At 30.0% G+C, this 15,732-nt stretch overlaps 1 protein-coding gene across 4 annotated transcripts in view; it reads right to left on the minus strand.

Annotated features, from left to right (window-relative positions):
* LOC129612430 (phospholipid-transporting ATPase VA) overlaps positions 1 to 15,732 on the minus strand; it is a 62,054-nt gene that overhangs the window by 2,592 nt on the left and 43,730 nt on the right. For all 4 annotated transcript variants that reach the window (XM_055526017.1, XM_055526016.1, XM_055526018.1 and 1 more), the window contains 7 exons: positions 3,428 to 3,608; positions 3,189 to 3,368; positions 2,108 to 2,232; positions 878 to 2,014; positions 497 to 828; positions 160 to 435; positions 9 to 105 (listed from right to left, as the gene is read on the minus strand). In XM_055526017.1, coding sequence (XP_055381992.1) covers positions 9 to 105; positions 160 to 435; positions 497 to 828; positions 878 to 2,014; positions 2,108 to 2,232; positions 3,189 to 3,368; positions 3,428 to 3,608 — 2,328 coding nt within the window. The remainder of the gene's footprint in view (positions 1 to 8; positions 106 to 159; positions 436 to 496; positions 829 to 877; positions 2,015 to 2,107; positions 2,233 to 3,188; positions 3,369 to 3,427; positions 3,609 to 15,732) is intronic.

Consider the following 15,732-nt stretch of genomic DNA (forward strand, 5'->3'; position numbering starts at 1 on the left):
ATATATACCTCAATATTTCCATTTGTGAATTAAATAATTTGGCTGAGTATGCAACATTAATTGCGGTTTCCGGTTTATCTCCAGTCAGCACCCATACTGCAATTCCTGAAAGAAATGTTTCTTTAGATTTAATGTCATTCCGAAGAAAAATCCAAATACCTGCTGCCAATAAAGAAGCTATACATTCTGGAACGCCATCTTGCAATCTATCTTCAATTCCAGTTGCACCTAAAAGAGTTAAATTACTTTCCAACTTGGCAAATGATTCTTTAAGTCTTTTTTCTCGATTTTCTAGGGATAATTCAATCTGTTGATGTCTAGCCCACCAGTCCGTGTATTCGCTTGATTTTAATTTTTTTTTAGCCATTACGAGTACACGAAGACCTTCTCGAGCATATAAATCTAATTGTTGCTGGGTTTTTTCGCGTAAAATTCCTTAAAATTTTTTTTTAAATATTTTTTTTGTTAATTTATTTTCTATTTTATTTTTTCTTACCTTCTGAGGAATCAGGTAAGCAATGTGACAGACAGGGCATTATCGATGTATCAGCGCCCTTGGTGTACAAAATAATCTCTTGCGAGCCAGTTTTTCTCACGACTACTGACATGCATTTTCGATGTGAGTCAAATGGTAAAATTTTAAGTACCTCATATTCTAAAATACCGGAACCGGGCACATTTACTAAAATATGATTTGGACTACGGTTAAGTAAACAGCAATCATAACTGTAAGCTGCATTAACTAAAGCTAATTCGTCTGGCGACTCCGCTTCAAAAATTGGTCTACCATCTACTAATTTTTTGAAACCTCTTTGCCCAATGGTATTCCTATAGAGAAAAAACATCAGTAAAATAAAATGATCAAAATAAAACATACTTTAATTTGTTAGCTAATCTTTTTGCATGTCCCTTTGCATTTAAAAAAGATGTAATTGTAGTCAATTTTGAATTTATTATTGTTCTTGCTCTGCCTGAAGGAGATGAAGTATTCAGAATGTTCTTCAATTTCATTGGCGGACTTTCTGTAGTTGGCGATGATTCTGCGGAGCTACTGATTGGAGATAATGATGGAATGTGATTTTGAGTTGGTAACGCATATCCACAATTAGGAGGAGGCGATGGTGTTATTGAACGTGATTCTGTAAGCCTTGTATATCTGTCAACTGGTATTAAACTATTTGTATTCGTCACTTTTAAATTATTATCATTCGATGTTGCAACACAGTTTGTGTTTAAATTTAAGGTTAAAATAGGAGCGGTTGAGTTAGTGGTCATTGTTGTACGTGATGATGTTCCACTTAGACCATCTTCACTATCATTGTCTACTATTGCCGTTGTTGTTGTAGATGTTGAAGTTTTATTGTTTTCTTGAATTTGTGTTTCAATAACGCCACTTGCATTCATTGAATCCCGATGAGGTGTCGCACTTACTACTACTGTATTACAAATAGCTAGGACTACAAAAAATTCTTGAATTCGTTGTGCGTTTTGAGTATAAAACTGGCAATTTGTCTTAAGGTGTTCCAATTCATTTAACAAATTTTGATTAACAATTAACGGAGGTGCTGGAGAGCCTGGTTTCGAATAAATCTTTTCTAATTCTGAAGGGGGATGATTATAATCAATGCCATTAATAGTACAACGGCGAAACAGCATTTTATTTTCCGTCAAAGTACCAGTTTTATCTGAAAATATATGCTGAACTTGACCAAGCTCTTCTGTAATATTCATAGCTCGGCACTCAGTCTTTTTGTTTGTATCATGATCGAATAAATCTTTATTGTTATGTATATGATAAACTTGTAAAATTTTACAAAATTCTATTGTAACATAAAGTGATAACGGTATCATAACTTGTAATATAATTATGAATGTCCAAAAAGTTAATAAACCTTCATAATTTGGTTCAACTTCAAAAGGCAAATAAGGAACTGGAAAGTATTCAAACGTACTAAGCCACATTTTACAGCCAACTGCACCGATAACACATAATAACAATAAGATTATCACACACCTTAAATGTAAGAAAAATAATTTGTTATTCTTTTTCTTTTGTTGCAATTTAATATAAATATTTATAATTAAACCTTAAAAAATTAAATCTTACCATATCACATCTATATTCATTTGCTGCTCTAATTGTGAGCGCTTATATCTTGGTCCACTATTATTTAGCATAGATTTCGTCTCATGACCAGCATATACAACTATACCCTCAATAAAATCTGTATTCTGTTAAAATAAAAAATGTGCAAAAAAATTTAAATGCAAATTCAAATGCAAATTCGAAATTTACGAAGTAAATTGAATATTTTTATTTATCGTTAAATGATTGTTTAATATATTTTGAAATACTATAAAGGCGAATAGCTACTATATTATTTGCATATACTACAATTTATCAAATGAATAATGTTACTTTGTTATCTGCTATTTATACATATTGTACATACGTTGCTTTAAACTTCCATTTTGAGGATGTTATAAAATAAACATCTATTGAAATAGAGCTTTGATTATTTTATTAAATTTTTGCAATTACCTTAAAACTCAACATGCGTTATCTCGAAAGATATTTATATTCTGTACATGATTTGGAGAAAAACAAAGAAAAAATCGCACTTCTTTATGATATTAAACTTTTATGAAAAAACGTTCAGTTTTCCCTCAAAATTTTGACGTCAACCGTATACATGTAATTAATATGTTATTAATTAACTTCAATTACCTCTAATTGAGAAAAGAAAATGTCAAACAGAATTTTTTCAATCTGATTTTCTTCAATACTTTAAAACCACTCATAAATACAATAATCAAACTAATATTAAAAAGATTTAGAGTTCAAAATTTCAACGAATAACATGGGCAGTAGATAGGGTTATAACAGACAGAAATATGTGGAAATGTCTGGCAAAGTTAATTCCTTCTTTTGGTTAAATAATTCCGTTGATTCCTCACGTGCGATATATGTATACATATATGCGTGTGTATGTACATATACAGTATATCATAATTATATTGCTAATATTTTCTAGTTATTACTCATTTTCAATATTGTACTTAATAGAGATAGTTTCCGTTTTACCTTTACAATAAATAACTTTAGCACTAGTAAAAGGAATGCGTAAAAGACAGAAAGTAATGTTATACGCACGAGATAACTAAGTATGTATAATATTTTTTCTTACCTTTAAACGACTTTCTCTTAATAATAAACTTTCAGTTGAAAGAGGCACACGTTCACCTGAAGGATGTATCAAAGCTCCATGAAAGCGATAAATTTTTGTAGTTGGTGCATCGGCTTCCACACGACTCACAAATTTACTTGGAGTAAATATATGTTGTTTTTCGGTGAAACCACGAACTACCTATAGGTGTATTATATTTTTTACTCTACCTCAAAATCAATATTTTTAATTACAATTACCTCACGTCGTTTGAGATTAGTTTCGCCATCTAAATCACAGGTATCAATATAGCATATCCCATGTGGATCACTTGTCCTTAATAACAGCATATCCGCGGGAACAGTTTCATTATTTGATAAATGAACCAAATCCCCAACACGAATTTCTTGCCATAAAACTTTTTTGTATCTTTCAGATTCTCTGTAAAAAAACATAAATGTAGTTATTAATTTCGAAATTAGGAATCAATTTGAAATTTAATGAACCAGAAATTTCCGAAATGTATTTGATATTTCAACTTTTTTTTAAAACTAATGCGATAAGTGAAAATAATTGTTAAGTAAGGCGACATTTATTCTGTTAAAATATCAAAAAATTATATTGTAGTAAAATGGGAACAAAATTCCGTTACCGATGCTGTAATTCTGATATAATTCATAAAACCAATAATTCGTACGGGTATAACAGAACTAACACTGTAAACATTACTTATTCCCGTTTAACACTTGTAATATAATTTCCAAGTCGTATTATTTACCATTTATGTATTTGTATGTTTCGACCTTTTATGCAACTTTATGCAACTGTCTCTCCTACTTTAAAGAAATTTTAAACATTTTTCTAATTTTGCAAATGCAGAAAAGTTGCGACTGTCTTCTTCTACCGTGGCACAGCATTATTAGTGTTAAAAAGAAAAAAAATATTTGAAATTGTTTTTCTTCTATACAATTCCTTATGCAATTGGTTGTAGTAGCCTGAAATTTTAACAGCTTTTAGATAATAATAAATTGTAGTTTATTTCGATAGAATAAAGTTATTTTTCACCTTATCCCCTCTGTACATATCGTTTGTCGAAATTTGTAAAATTAAAATTTTTTGCGCCTTATAATTTAAAAACTTCAAGCTTTTCCAAATTTCTATAAATTCAGAAAGCTAACATTAAACGCCATGCCATCGAAAATCATGAATCTTTTTAATAACTGATGCAAACTACCCTTAAATTCGAGCATTAAGAGTTTGGTTCACTCTAAATGTATACAATATTTGAAATATTTCGGCACTTGGATGAAAGTAATCTATATTATATTATAATTATTATACAAATCAAATCAAATGACGCAACCATCGAATATTTTCGCTTATATTTTTTATCATCAGAAGAATAACATAGAAAAAGAAAACGAAAAAAACAAAAAAAAATAATTCTGAATTCTGCCAACATTTAAAGTATGTACATATATCATACTAGTCGTGTGTGCTTGCATTGCAAGCCTTGCAAGTATGATGCCTGTAGTTTTGAAATTGTTTTCTGCAAAATGAATAAAATCAGCACATATGTAAATATAATCGTGCATGAATCATATTATCCGTGGACACTTCTTTTGTTTACAAAACTTCTATATCCTTGAAGATAGAAAGCTGAAATTTAATATGCACATAGATATTTACTAGAACAAAATTTTTACCTTCCTCCCCTCCTCTAGAAGTTATACCCCCCAAAACCCTAAAAATGGCCCTTTTTAAATATTTGTTGCAATGAAACCATAAGCATTTTTGAAATTTTGCAAACGAAGAAAGGCAGTGAATTGCTTCTCCTATCGCGGCATACTACTGTTAAACTTTAGAAAAACAAAATGGCTGTTCAAATTTATAATTATGTAAAGTTCTTTTTTTTTTTTCAAATTTTTGATATCGTTTTTCTTCTAAACCCCAGCCTGTAGAAGTTAAAAATTTTAGGGGCTTTTAGACATTAACAAATAGTTCATTTTTGTTTCAGAAAATTTTTTCCATCTCCACCCTCTCTCAAGTTACCGCCTCTTGAAATTTGTAAAATTTGAGTTTTTGACACCTTATATTTCCGAAACCGCAAGCTTTTTCAAATTTCTATAAACGCAAAAAGCTAACGCTAAATTCCGTGACGTTAAAAAATATAATTATTTTTCTTAACTCACATAATTCAACCTTAAAAATCGAGCATTATGTTAACCCTACATCATATTAATTTTTGCTTTATTTCAAAGACTGCATATTTGCATCATCCTAAATATGTATATGCAAACAATTGGTTTGACCCAACTTTATTTATGTTTGGTTTTACTCATAAACGTAAGTAGCCAAAAAAGTTTTTATGCGTTTATACAAAGTGTATCTATTAATAAGCAGTTCAACTCGTTCCATTCCGTTATTTTTTGTTTGCTTGCCATTGCCACTTCCAAAATCTTAAAATATTTCATTTTTCTTTAGAAATAGGTGATAGTAAGAGTTGTGTAGGCAAGAAAGAAACAAACGAGTGTTTCAAAAACATTGAACTGAAATAAAATTAAATTAAATTAGGTAAAAATTTTATTTTGATAACAAAATTTTTTTTTCATATTTTATTTTTCATTTCATAAAAGTTACATAGGTAAAAACATTCGAATGTATGAAAGTAATAGTTATAAATTTAATATTTCATACTTTGTTATACGGTCTATTCAAGGTATATACACAATATGATGTAGTAATATGTATGTAACCCGTATATATGGCTGCTTCAAACTTATTATTGTCTATATAAAAGTTACTTGACCTGAAGCCGGCTCGCTTGAATCGCTTACTTGACTTGAAATGTTAAGAATGATTTGAAATTTAATAGCTAAACGTTGTTTCTTTGTTTTTAAGCTAACATAGTAAAAACGCAGCTTGAGTTTCGAGCTGATTTCACGCCAAGCCGTAATGTAGACGAGGCACAGATATTAAGCAATTTATAAAAAAAAAGCCTATTATATTTAAATTTTTAAAACAAAATTGAAATAAAAATTCATATTTTATCTTAAATAAATGTAATGACAATTACTAATTAAAAATTTTAAGTTGTTTGTCTTTTTCAAATTACATACATATAATATGTAAATTATAATTTTTTTTTATTTAAATAGTCAATTTTGTTTTTTAAATCGCTTTGCTTTTATAATATGGATACACCATTTGGGCCACCTTGTACTGGAATAAGTTACAGGAATAAAACTCCTGCTTTTAAAATTCTTAACCTTTTTTTCTATACTTTATATACCAACAAATAAATAACTCCCGCTTTTAAGAATACATTATAAAAAAAACAGGTAGACATCCATTGCGTACTTTTTCCCTCTCCCAAAAATTCTTATGTGTATAAAAATGAAAATAAAAAGGTATACTGCTTAACTCTTTTAGCTAAGGGAATTTTTTTTATACAAATATTGGTGAGTGATTGCATTAGTGTGATGTAAACGAAGAGTCAACTACTTCTTTATAGATATACTTTGGCATTTATAGTATGTTATAATAGAAAAATTATATATATTTAAATGTGTACATATGTTTATAATAATCGGTGATCAACACATCTGACATAATGTAAATACGGGCCAAGGCAAAAAATACGGGCAAAGTTTACAATTTTGCGCATATAAAGAGAAAAAATCACCCAATTTCCATGAAATTTAATGTTTACAATCGGGATGTTAACACCATGAACTTATAAATTTTTTGGAAATGTCAGGGCTCGGAAATCGAACAAGGGGATTTGTTATCATACCTACGAAGCTAATTGATGAAATTTCTTAAAATTAAAAGTTTGAGTTCTGTTTGGTACCGAAACTAACTGACGAATATTTCTAGGAATGTTAATTAAAAATATACTAAACTCCTTAAATTTTTGAGCAGTATTTAAAAGGCATTTTCGTAGTTTCATGAAACATTTTAGCTAAACTAGACAATATTTTGCGGTCATGTGTTCGTATCAGATTATTACCGACCGTATTGTGTAAACAATAGGTAGATTATGTGATAGCAACAAATTTTGCATATCGAGTTTTCGGTGGGAATGCACTTCACCATAGTAGGGAAGTGTAAATAAACTATTTTTAGCAACCTGTCGATCCATCGGTCTGTGGGTCTGTTGGCCTGTGTGTGCACGTGTGTATCTCAAGTTCGGCTGAACCGATTTTGTTGAAATTTTATATGTAAGTTTATTTCAACCATGGCACGGATTGATCAACTTTTCGTAGATATCAGGCCTCGGGAACTGCACTTTTTAGCGGGCCTGTTTTACATTTTTGAACATTTTGAAGAAAATATTCAACCGATTTACTTGAAATTTTATATATAAGCTTAGCTCGACCGTCCGCAAAACCTGCTAACTTTTGGAAAAAATCAGGCGTCAGCACCTGGACGTTTACTACGGGCCAAAAATACATTTTTGCGTATATAAAGAGAAATAATCAACCGATTTCATTAAAATTTAATATTTAAATTCTTCGTATTAGAACAATGAACATATAAATTTTTTTGGGAAGATCAGGGCTCGAAAATTGATCTGCGAGCCGCTTTTACATTTTTAACCACGACTACGGAACGATTAAATGGAATTTCTTGAAATTCGGGTAGCACAAAGCGAAACTCTACTAAAAGCCAAATTTACATTTTTCTAGGTATGTTAACTATAAGCTTACTAATGTCCTAAAAATTGGAAAGAAGTATTTAACAGACATTTTTATAATATTCTGTAACACTTTCCCTTAACTAGACAATACACATTGCGGTCGGTTATGTGCTGACCACATCAGATTTTTTTTTGATGTAAATCAACATAATGCTTGCAAAATATATTATAAGATAAAGTTGGGTCAAACCAATGTTTTGTATTGTAGCACTTTTCCCTTCAACAAGTGAAAATTCTGCTTTTAAATACAGTTTATGTATACCTACCACATATACAAAACTATTTCTAGGATTGCATATATTTAGAATGAACGATTTATGCAGTTTTTGAAATAAAGCAAAAATTAATATAAAGTGGGATTAACATAATGCTCGATTTTAAAGTTTAATCGTGTGAGTTAAGAAAAATAATTATATTTTTTAATGTCATGGAATTTACCGTTAGCTTTTTGCGTTTATAGAAATTTGAAGAAGCTTGCGTTTTCGGAAATATAAGGTGTCAAAAACTAAAATTTTACAAATTTCAAGAGGCGATAACTTGAGAGGGAGTGGAGATGGAAAAAAATTTTCTTCTAGCGAAATGAACTATTTGTTAATGTCCAAAAGCCCCTAAAGCCCCTAATTTCAAGCTTTTACAAGCTGGGGTTTAAAAGAAAAACGACATAAAAAATTTGGAAAAAAAGGACTTTAGATAACGGTAAGTTTGAACTGCCATTTTGTTTTTCTGAAGTCTAACTATAGTAGATCGCGTTAGGGGAAGCAAGCCGCTGCTTTTCTGCGTTTGCAAAACTTGAAAAATGCTTATGGTTTCATTGCAACAAATATTAAAAAAAGGGCATTTTTAGGGTTTTGGGGGGTATAACTTCTAGAGGGGGGGAAATAGGTAAAAATTTTGTTCTACGGATATAAGTTTCTAGTAAAGATCTATGTACGTATTGATTTTCAGCTTTCCATCTCAAGGGTGTAGAAGTTTTGTAAAGAAAAAAAGTGTCCACGGACGGACGGACAGAGTGAAACTAACAAACACTTTTTTTTCAAAAAATTTTTGGAAAAGTGCTAAAAATATATAAAAATATTATATGTCAGTTCATAATGTTAGTTTACGTAAAACCTAATGTGTATATTACATTAGTATGTTTAGCTTCATTTCAATATAAATTTATTCTTGCAGAGCATTACTAAATTATTCATACTAAACATGTGATTCATGCACATTGTACTGGTACTAGCTAGAGCCAACCGACAATGCATAGAGAGGTGAACTTTGTATTTTTCTTTTGAAACTTAAGTTCATGTTCATTTCAAATCATTACTTATTGATTTACTATAATGAGCACTGCGGGTATATGGATGTAATTTTTTATATCTTTCGATATAACTTATCAAAGTTTTAATTTTCCTTCTTTTATCAAATGAATTACTAATGTACATGCATTCATATTTTAACACGTTGAGTCTCAATGTATTACCAGTGAGCAAATCTAGAATGCCAAAAATGATGAACATAAGAAAACCTATATGCGCTGAATCGTTGCTGAACATACGAATAACTAACGCAACTATTAGTAACGCAGAAATAAATTCAATTTATCCGTATATTTATTTTACATATATAGATCTTTTACTTATATATATACTTAGTTTGTCTAATTTGTAGGATTACCTCTATGGTATAGGGACTTAAAGTAAGTCACCACAGGTGAGCACGGTCTTTACGAAGTCTTTTAGAATTGTTTTTAAAAATTTGTTTTCAAAAGTATTTGAAATTAGTGTGGGCTTCTAGTTTATATAAAGTGTAATGTAATTAATGGTTTTTAAAAGCAGTATTTCCACTTGAAGAGAAATATTTTACTTTACAAATCGTTAGTTTGACCCAACTTTATTGTTGTTACAAGCTGTATTTGTATGAATTCCTTAAATTTTTTTAAAAAATTAAAATAACAAAAAATAATACCATGACGGCCTAACAATTACAATGTGTATTTACGAACGGGCTGAGTTAAAAAATGTGTAATTTTTTTATGTTGCATACTCTCCTCTCTTAAAAATTAATACCCTTGAAATATTAATATTATTTCACACTATAATTGAAATTTATATTTGTATATAGTTATTTAATAAAAAAAAAAAAACAAAAAAATTCATTTCATTCAAAATCAAATTGTAGTTTTCGACTAATTTAGAAAAATCAAAGCTAATGAAAATATCAAATCGAACGATTTAATAGCATTTTAATTTTATGATGAGGTCGTAAATATAAAATGTAAGTAATTAATATCAATTTATGTAAACTTTATTATTTTCAAGTTGAAAATGTTGACAAATTAAAAAAACGCCATTTAGAAACGGAATATAATTAAAATCGTAAATTTTATCTGAAAAATAAAATATCTATTTATAAACATGTAATTTGCAATTATTTCCGGAATTTTAAATTTAGCAGTGAATTTCTTTAGAAAATAGTAGTAAAAATAATCTTAGTTGACAATAGTTTTCAAGAAAAAAATTTTGAAATAATTAAACAAACAGTATAACTTATACAAGATATAGTAGATCATAATGAAAAATACTGTTTATATATGTACTCGTATATGCTACAAGTTTATATAGCCGTATATTCTAAGATTGTATCTGCAATAAAGTCTTATGATTTTTTACATATCTAACTGAATTATATCATATTGTCAAAATTTTTCAATTAAATTTATATCCGAAACAAAAATTATTTAAAAAGTGAAATGGTCTCAGAAAATCTAATGAGAATATAGTCATTTATATTATTTGCCGTATAATGTAGGACTGGTATCAAACAGTGTTTTCATATACGATTTACATCAGCCTCAGATTAAATCCTAGATTTTGTCGTATATTTAAACCATAACTAAAGAAAAATGCAATTTCTATATACATAATTACGTATATACATATGTTCATAATTTAAAAAATTATATATCTATATATATGCATATGTACATATGTATTATTAGAGCAGAACACACAAGGTCATTAGTATAAATTTGTGTCATTTTTTAGCTCACATTTTTTCTACAGAATGATTATATATTGAAATTAATTTATGAGTACCGGTTAGGTTATATTCAACACACAAAAAACAACTATCGAACTAGTACTTCCCGAAAATATTTTAGCGCACTACTTATCGCACTTTGGTTTTCCGAACTAAAAATTTGGGACAGTTGATGAATCTTTCGGAACAGAACAAGTGTTACATCAGCGCGGATATCTTTGAAATTACATCTAAACGCATCAGACACACTGTGCCGTCTTCTGAAATTTAGTCTAGCGTATTAAATGTATTTAAAAACATGCGAAAAATGCATATAATTCGCGCCCATATAATTTTTTACTGGAAATTGATCAAAGAATCATCCCTGAAATTATTTGCCACCTTATGTGAAACACGCTGTATATTTATAAATATATTAAAGATACGTAATTATTTATAAATATATTAAAGATTTACTATTCCAAATTTTGTAAGTTCGTCATATAGAAGATTAAAGTAAATGCAAAATTTATTTTTACAAAATGCAGAGACATTTAAATAAAATGCAAACAAGTAAAAACGTTTCAGTCGGTATAAACCGATTGAATTATACCCTGCACCTTTCGTTATTGTATACCAATTACTCGAACTTGTGAAATTATTCTATAGAAACTTCACGGATATGTCTGACCTATAATTGGACACCCGACTGCCAAGTTTCATGAATCTGACTTTATAATTTTTCCAAATATTTAAAATTAGCTTTTGGAGTGGTATGGGAAGTACCTGAACCTGTCAAGCAATTCCATCAAAACTTCAGAAATATGTCTGACCTATAATTGGACACACGACTGTCAGGTTTCATGAATCTGACTTTATTATTTTTCCAAATATTTAAAATAAGCTTTTGGAGTTGTATGGGAAGTACTCGAAGCAGTCAAGCAATTGTAATAAAACTTCAGAAATATATCTGACCTATTACTGGACACACAACTGCCAAAATTCATGAATCTGACTTTATTATTTTTCCAAATATTTAGAATAAGCTTTTGGACTTGTATGGGAGCTACTCGAACCTTTCAAGCAATTCCACCAAAGCTTCAGAAATATGTCTGAGATATAATAGGATAGACGACTGATAAGTCTCATGAATCTGACTATTATTTTTCCAAATATTTAAAATAAGCTTTTAGACTTGTATGGGAGCTACTCAACCTGTCAAGCAATTCAATCACAACTTCAGAAATATATCTAACCTATAACTCGACACACAACTGCCAAGTTTCATGAATCTGACTTTATTATTTTTCCAAATATTTAAAATTAGCTTCTGGAGTTGTATGGCAGGTACCCGAACCTGTCAAGCAATTCCTCTAAAACTTCAGTAATATATTTGACCTATAATTGGACACATGACTGCCAAGTTTCATAAATCTGACTTTTTTATTTTTATACCCGTACGAACGTATGTTCGAAGGGTATACTAAATTTGCCTTACCGTTTGTAACGCTAAGAAATAACGGTGTTAGATATAGACTCAAGTGTATGTTTTTGATCAGCGTCAAATTCTGAGTTGATTTAGCTTTGTCTGTCCGTCCGTCCGTCCGTCCGTCCGTCCGTCCGTCCGTCCGAACGATAACTCCAAAACTAATTGATCTAAGTTCACCAAATTTTCACAAATGATTTATTGTAGTAAGTGCCAGAACCCTATTTAAATTGGACGTGATCGGGGTACCGGTTCGGGTAGCTGCCATACAACTTCAAAATTTATTTGGCTTAGCTCAGAAACTATAAAAGTTGTGGTATTGAAATTTCACACAAATGAATATATTAATAGGGCCAATGTGTCTCATAAAAGTCGTTGAAATCACTTGGCTCCTTCTGGTACCTGCCATACAACTTCAAAAGTTATTTGACTCTATTTCAGAAACTATTTAAGCTATGGTATTGAAATTTCACACAAATGAATATATTAATAGGGCCAATGTGTTTCATAAAAGTCGTTGAAATTACTTGGCTCCTTCTGGTACCTGCCATACAACTTCAAAAGTTATTTGACTATATTTCAGAAACTTTTAAAGCTATGGTATTGAAATTTCACACAAACGGATATATTAGTAGGGCCAATGTGTCTCATAAAAGTCGTTGAAATTACTTGGCTCCTTCTGCTACCTGCCATACAACTTCAAAAGTTATTTGGCTATATCTCAGAAACTATAAAAGCTGTGATATTGAGATTTCACACAAGTGAATATATTAGTAGGGCCGATGTGCTTGATAAAATTCGCTAAAATTTCTTGGCTCTTTCTGGTAGCTGCCATACAACTTCAATAGTAGTTTGGCACAACCAGTATTTTGAAAAACACATAGTACTGAAATTTTGCATAAATTAATATGGTAATACGGCAACTTAAAGTCATAGTCTGCCCCATAGTTAGTTATGGCACATTAGTTATTCGCACATAGGATAACAAATTCGTACGGGTATCACAGAGTTGACAAAGTCAACTCTACTTTTTTTCTCGTTCCAAATATAAATAATTTGTTTTTTGAGTTGTATGGCAGCCACCCGAACCGGTGCAGCTATCCCATTATAATTTTTAGAGCATGTGTAGAATATAATTGGACATATGTATACAAAATTTTATATTTATAGCTTTATTAGTTTTTGAAATATTTAAAATAAACTCTTTGAGTTGTATGGCAGCTACCCGAACCCGTTGTCCGAATTAGTCCAATTGCAATAGGGTTCGCCCTTGGCACAAAAGAAACAACTTGTGAAAGTTTGGTGTCGATTGCGTTATTCGTTTTTGAGTTATCGTGCGATCGGACATGCGGTATGAACATATCCATGTATGTATATGTCCATACCGCAGATGACTCCTTCAAGTAGTTACAAACTCCATTAATGTACCTTAGTTAAGTTAATGTACCCTTCACGAAGTGCAGGGTATAAAAATCAAAAATGCTAGAAGTTAAAACTAGAATTTATGGCGAGACAAACGATTTTCTAGAAAAATGCATATTAAAAGAACGTTCCAATATTATGACGTTGAAAGATCTGATGTCACAAAATCATTTAAATTCCACTGTCTGTCAGTTCCTACCCTTATGAGAAACATTCTGTCCACCATTTTCCACTTGCAAGCAGCAAGAGTAAGCAAAAGTAGCCTTAGATTAAAAAATTAAAAAAATCTGATGTGATCAGCACATAACCGACCGCAATATATATTGTCTAGATTAATAAAAGCATTCCAGAATATTATAAAAATGCGTTTTAAAAACTTCTTTACAATTTCAAGGACACTAATAAGCTTTTAGTTATCATACCTAGAAAAACGTGAGTTTGGCTCTTAGTAGAGTTTTATTTTGTGCCGTCCGAATGATACGAAAAGTTCGTCAATAACTTCTTGTGACAAGCAAAACTCATGTGAAAATTATTGCTGTGCATGCATTTAATTATAGTTATATTTATATTACTCCTAAATAATGTTTATTCACATACAGTGGCTCCCATCCGTATTCATACAGCGAAGCAAAATGTACAATTTGAAAGTTTTTTGCAAATGAATTCGTACAAACTTTTCTTAATTCTAGTTGTTTTTACAAAATTGGTTATTTATGATTAAAATTAAATTAAAACAAAGAAAAAAAAATTTGTTTTTCGAAAGAAACTTTAACATAGCTACGGAAATTGATCGTCGCCTATTATAAAAATAATAGGAAAGGAGTCGTTCTACAATTCTGTATATTACAAAACGTTATACCGATGAAAATAGAGTACAGAATAAGCCACGAAATTTAAATAGAAAGCTATTAAGCAACCGTGATAAACGCATTATTCCCCGAACAAGTACTCCTAAGCTAGTAAAAATAGTAAAAACTCAACTTTCAAAATATAGGGCTAGAAACAGTTCGATGGACTATTACAAATTATGGTTACAATGCTAGAATTGCGAGGAAAAACCTTTTGTTCGAAAAACGGTTAGAATTTGCAAGTCAGCACAAAAAACAAGATTTTGAGTTTTAAAAGCACGTAATTTTTACCAACGGAAATAGATTTAATGTTTTTGGTTCTGAAGGCAGACAAATTGTTTGAAAAAAACCTAATTCAGAACTTTTGCCTATAAATTTATAACCAACAGTAAAACATGATGGAGGTCCAGTGATAGAGTGGATGTGTTTTTAACACCTGGAATAGGAAATTTCGATATAATAGAAGGTTATTATGAACCAAGGTAAATATATTAATATCTTAAAGATAAATTTAAAAGAAAGTGCTAAGCGTTCGGGAAACGAAGAAAATTTAAAATTTTATTTAGATAACGATCCCAAGCACACTGCTTATAAAACCGATCAAGGTTACTTTATAATGTTCCGAAAGTTGTATAGACCTCCCCAGTCTCCGGATATTGATCCAATTGAAAATTTATGGCAAGAATTAGACAACCGTGTTCGAAAATATCAAATAACGAATGTAAACATGTTAAAAACCAAATTAGAGGAAGAATGGGTTCCAATTTCGGCTGGCATCACAAAAAAACTTGTTGAATCAATGCCAAACCGATTAAAAGATGTCATTCGGAGTAAGGGTAAGTTATGCAACAAAGTACTAGACTTAGGATTAGATTAAGTTTGTGCTTTTAATAATATAATTAATATAATTTAATTTTTATTTTTGTTTACTACTATTATTAAATAATAAAGCTTGATTAAAATATTTACAAATATATTTCACATTTTTTGTTTTATTAAATAGAATTAAAATATGATTGCTGTACGAATACGAGTGGCAGCCACTGTTTGTTTGTGGTTGTATTCAAGTAATAATGTGTGCATAAAAATGTAAATTTAAAC

Source organism: Condylostylus longicornis, unplaced genomic scaffold, assembly GCF_029603195.1.
Source record: "Condylostylus longicornis isolate FDR11 unplaced genomic scaffold, ASM2960319v2 ptg000072l, whole genome shotgun sequence".
In the NCBI taxonomy this organism is placed as follows: domain Eukaryota; kingdom Metazoa; phylum Arthropoda; class Insecta; order Diptera; family Dolichopodidae; genus Condylostylus; species Condylostylus longicornis.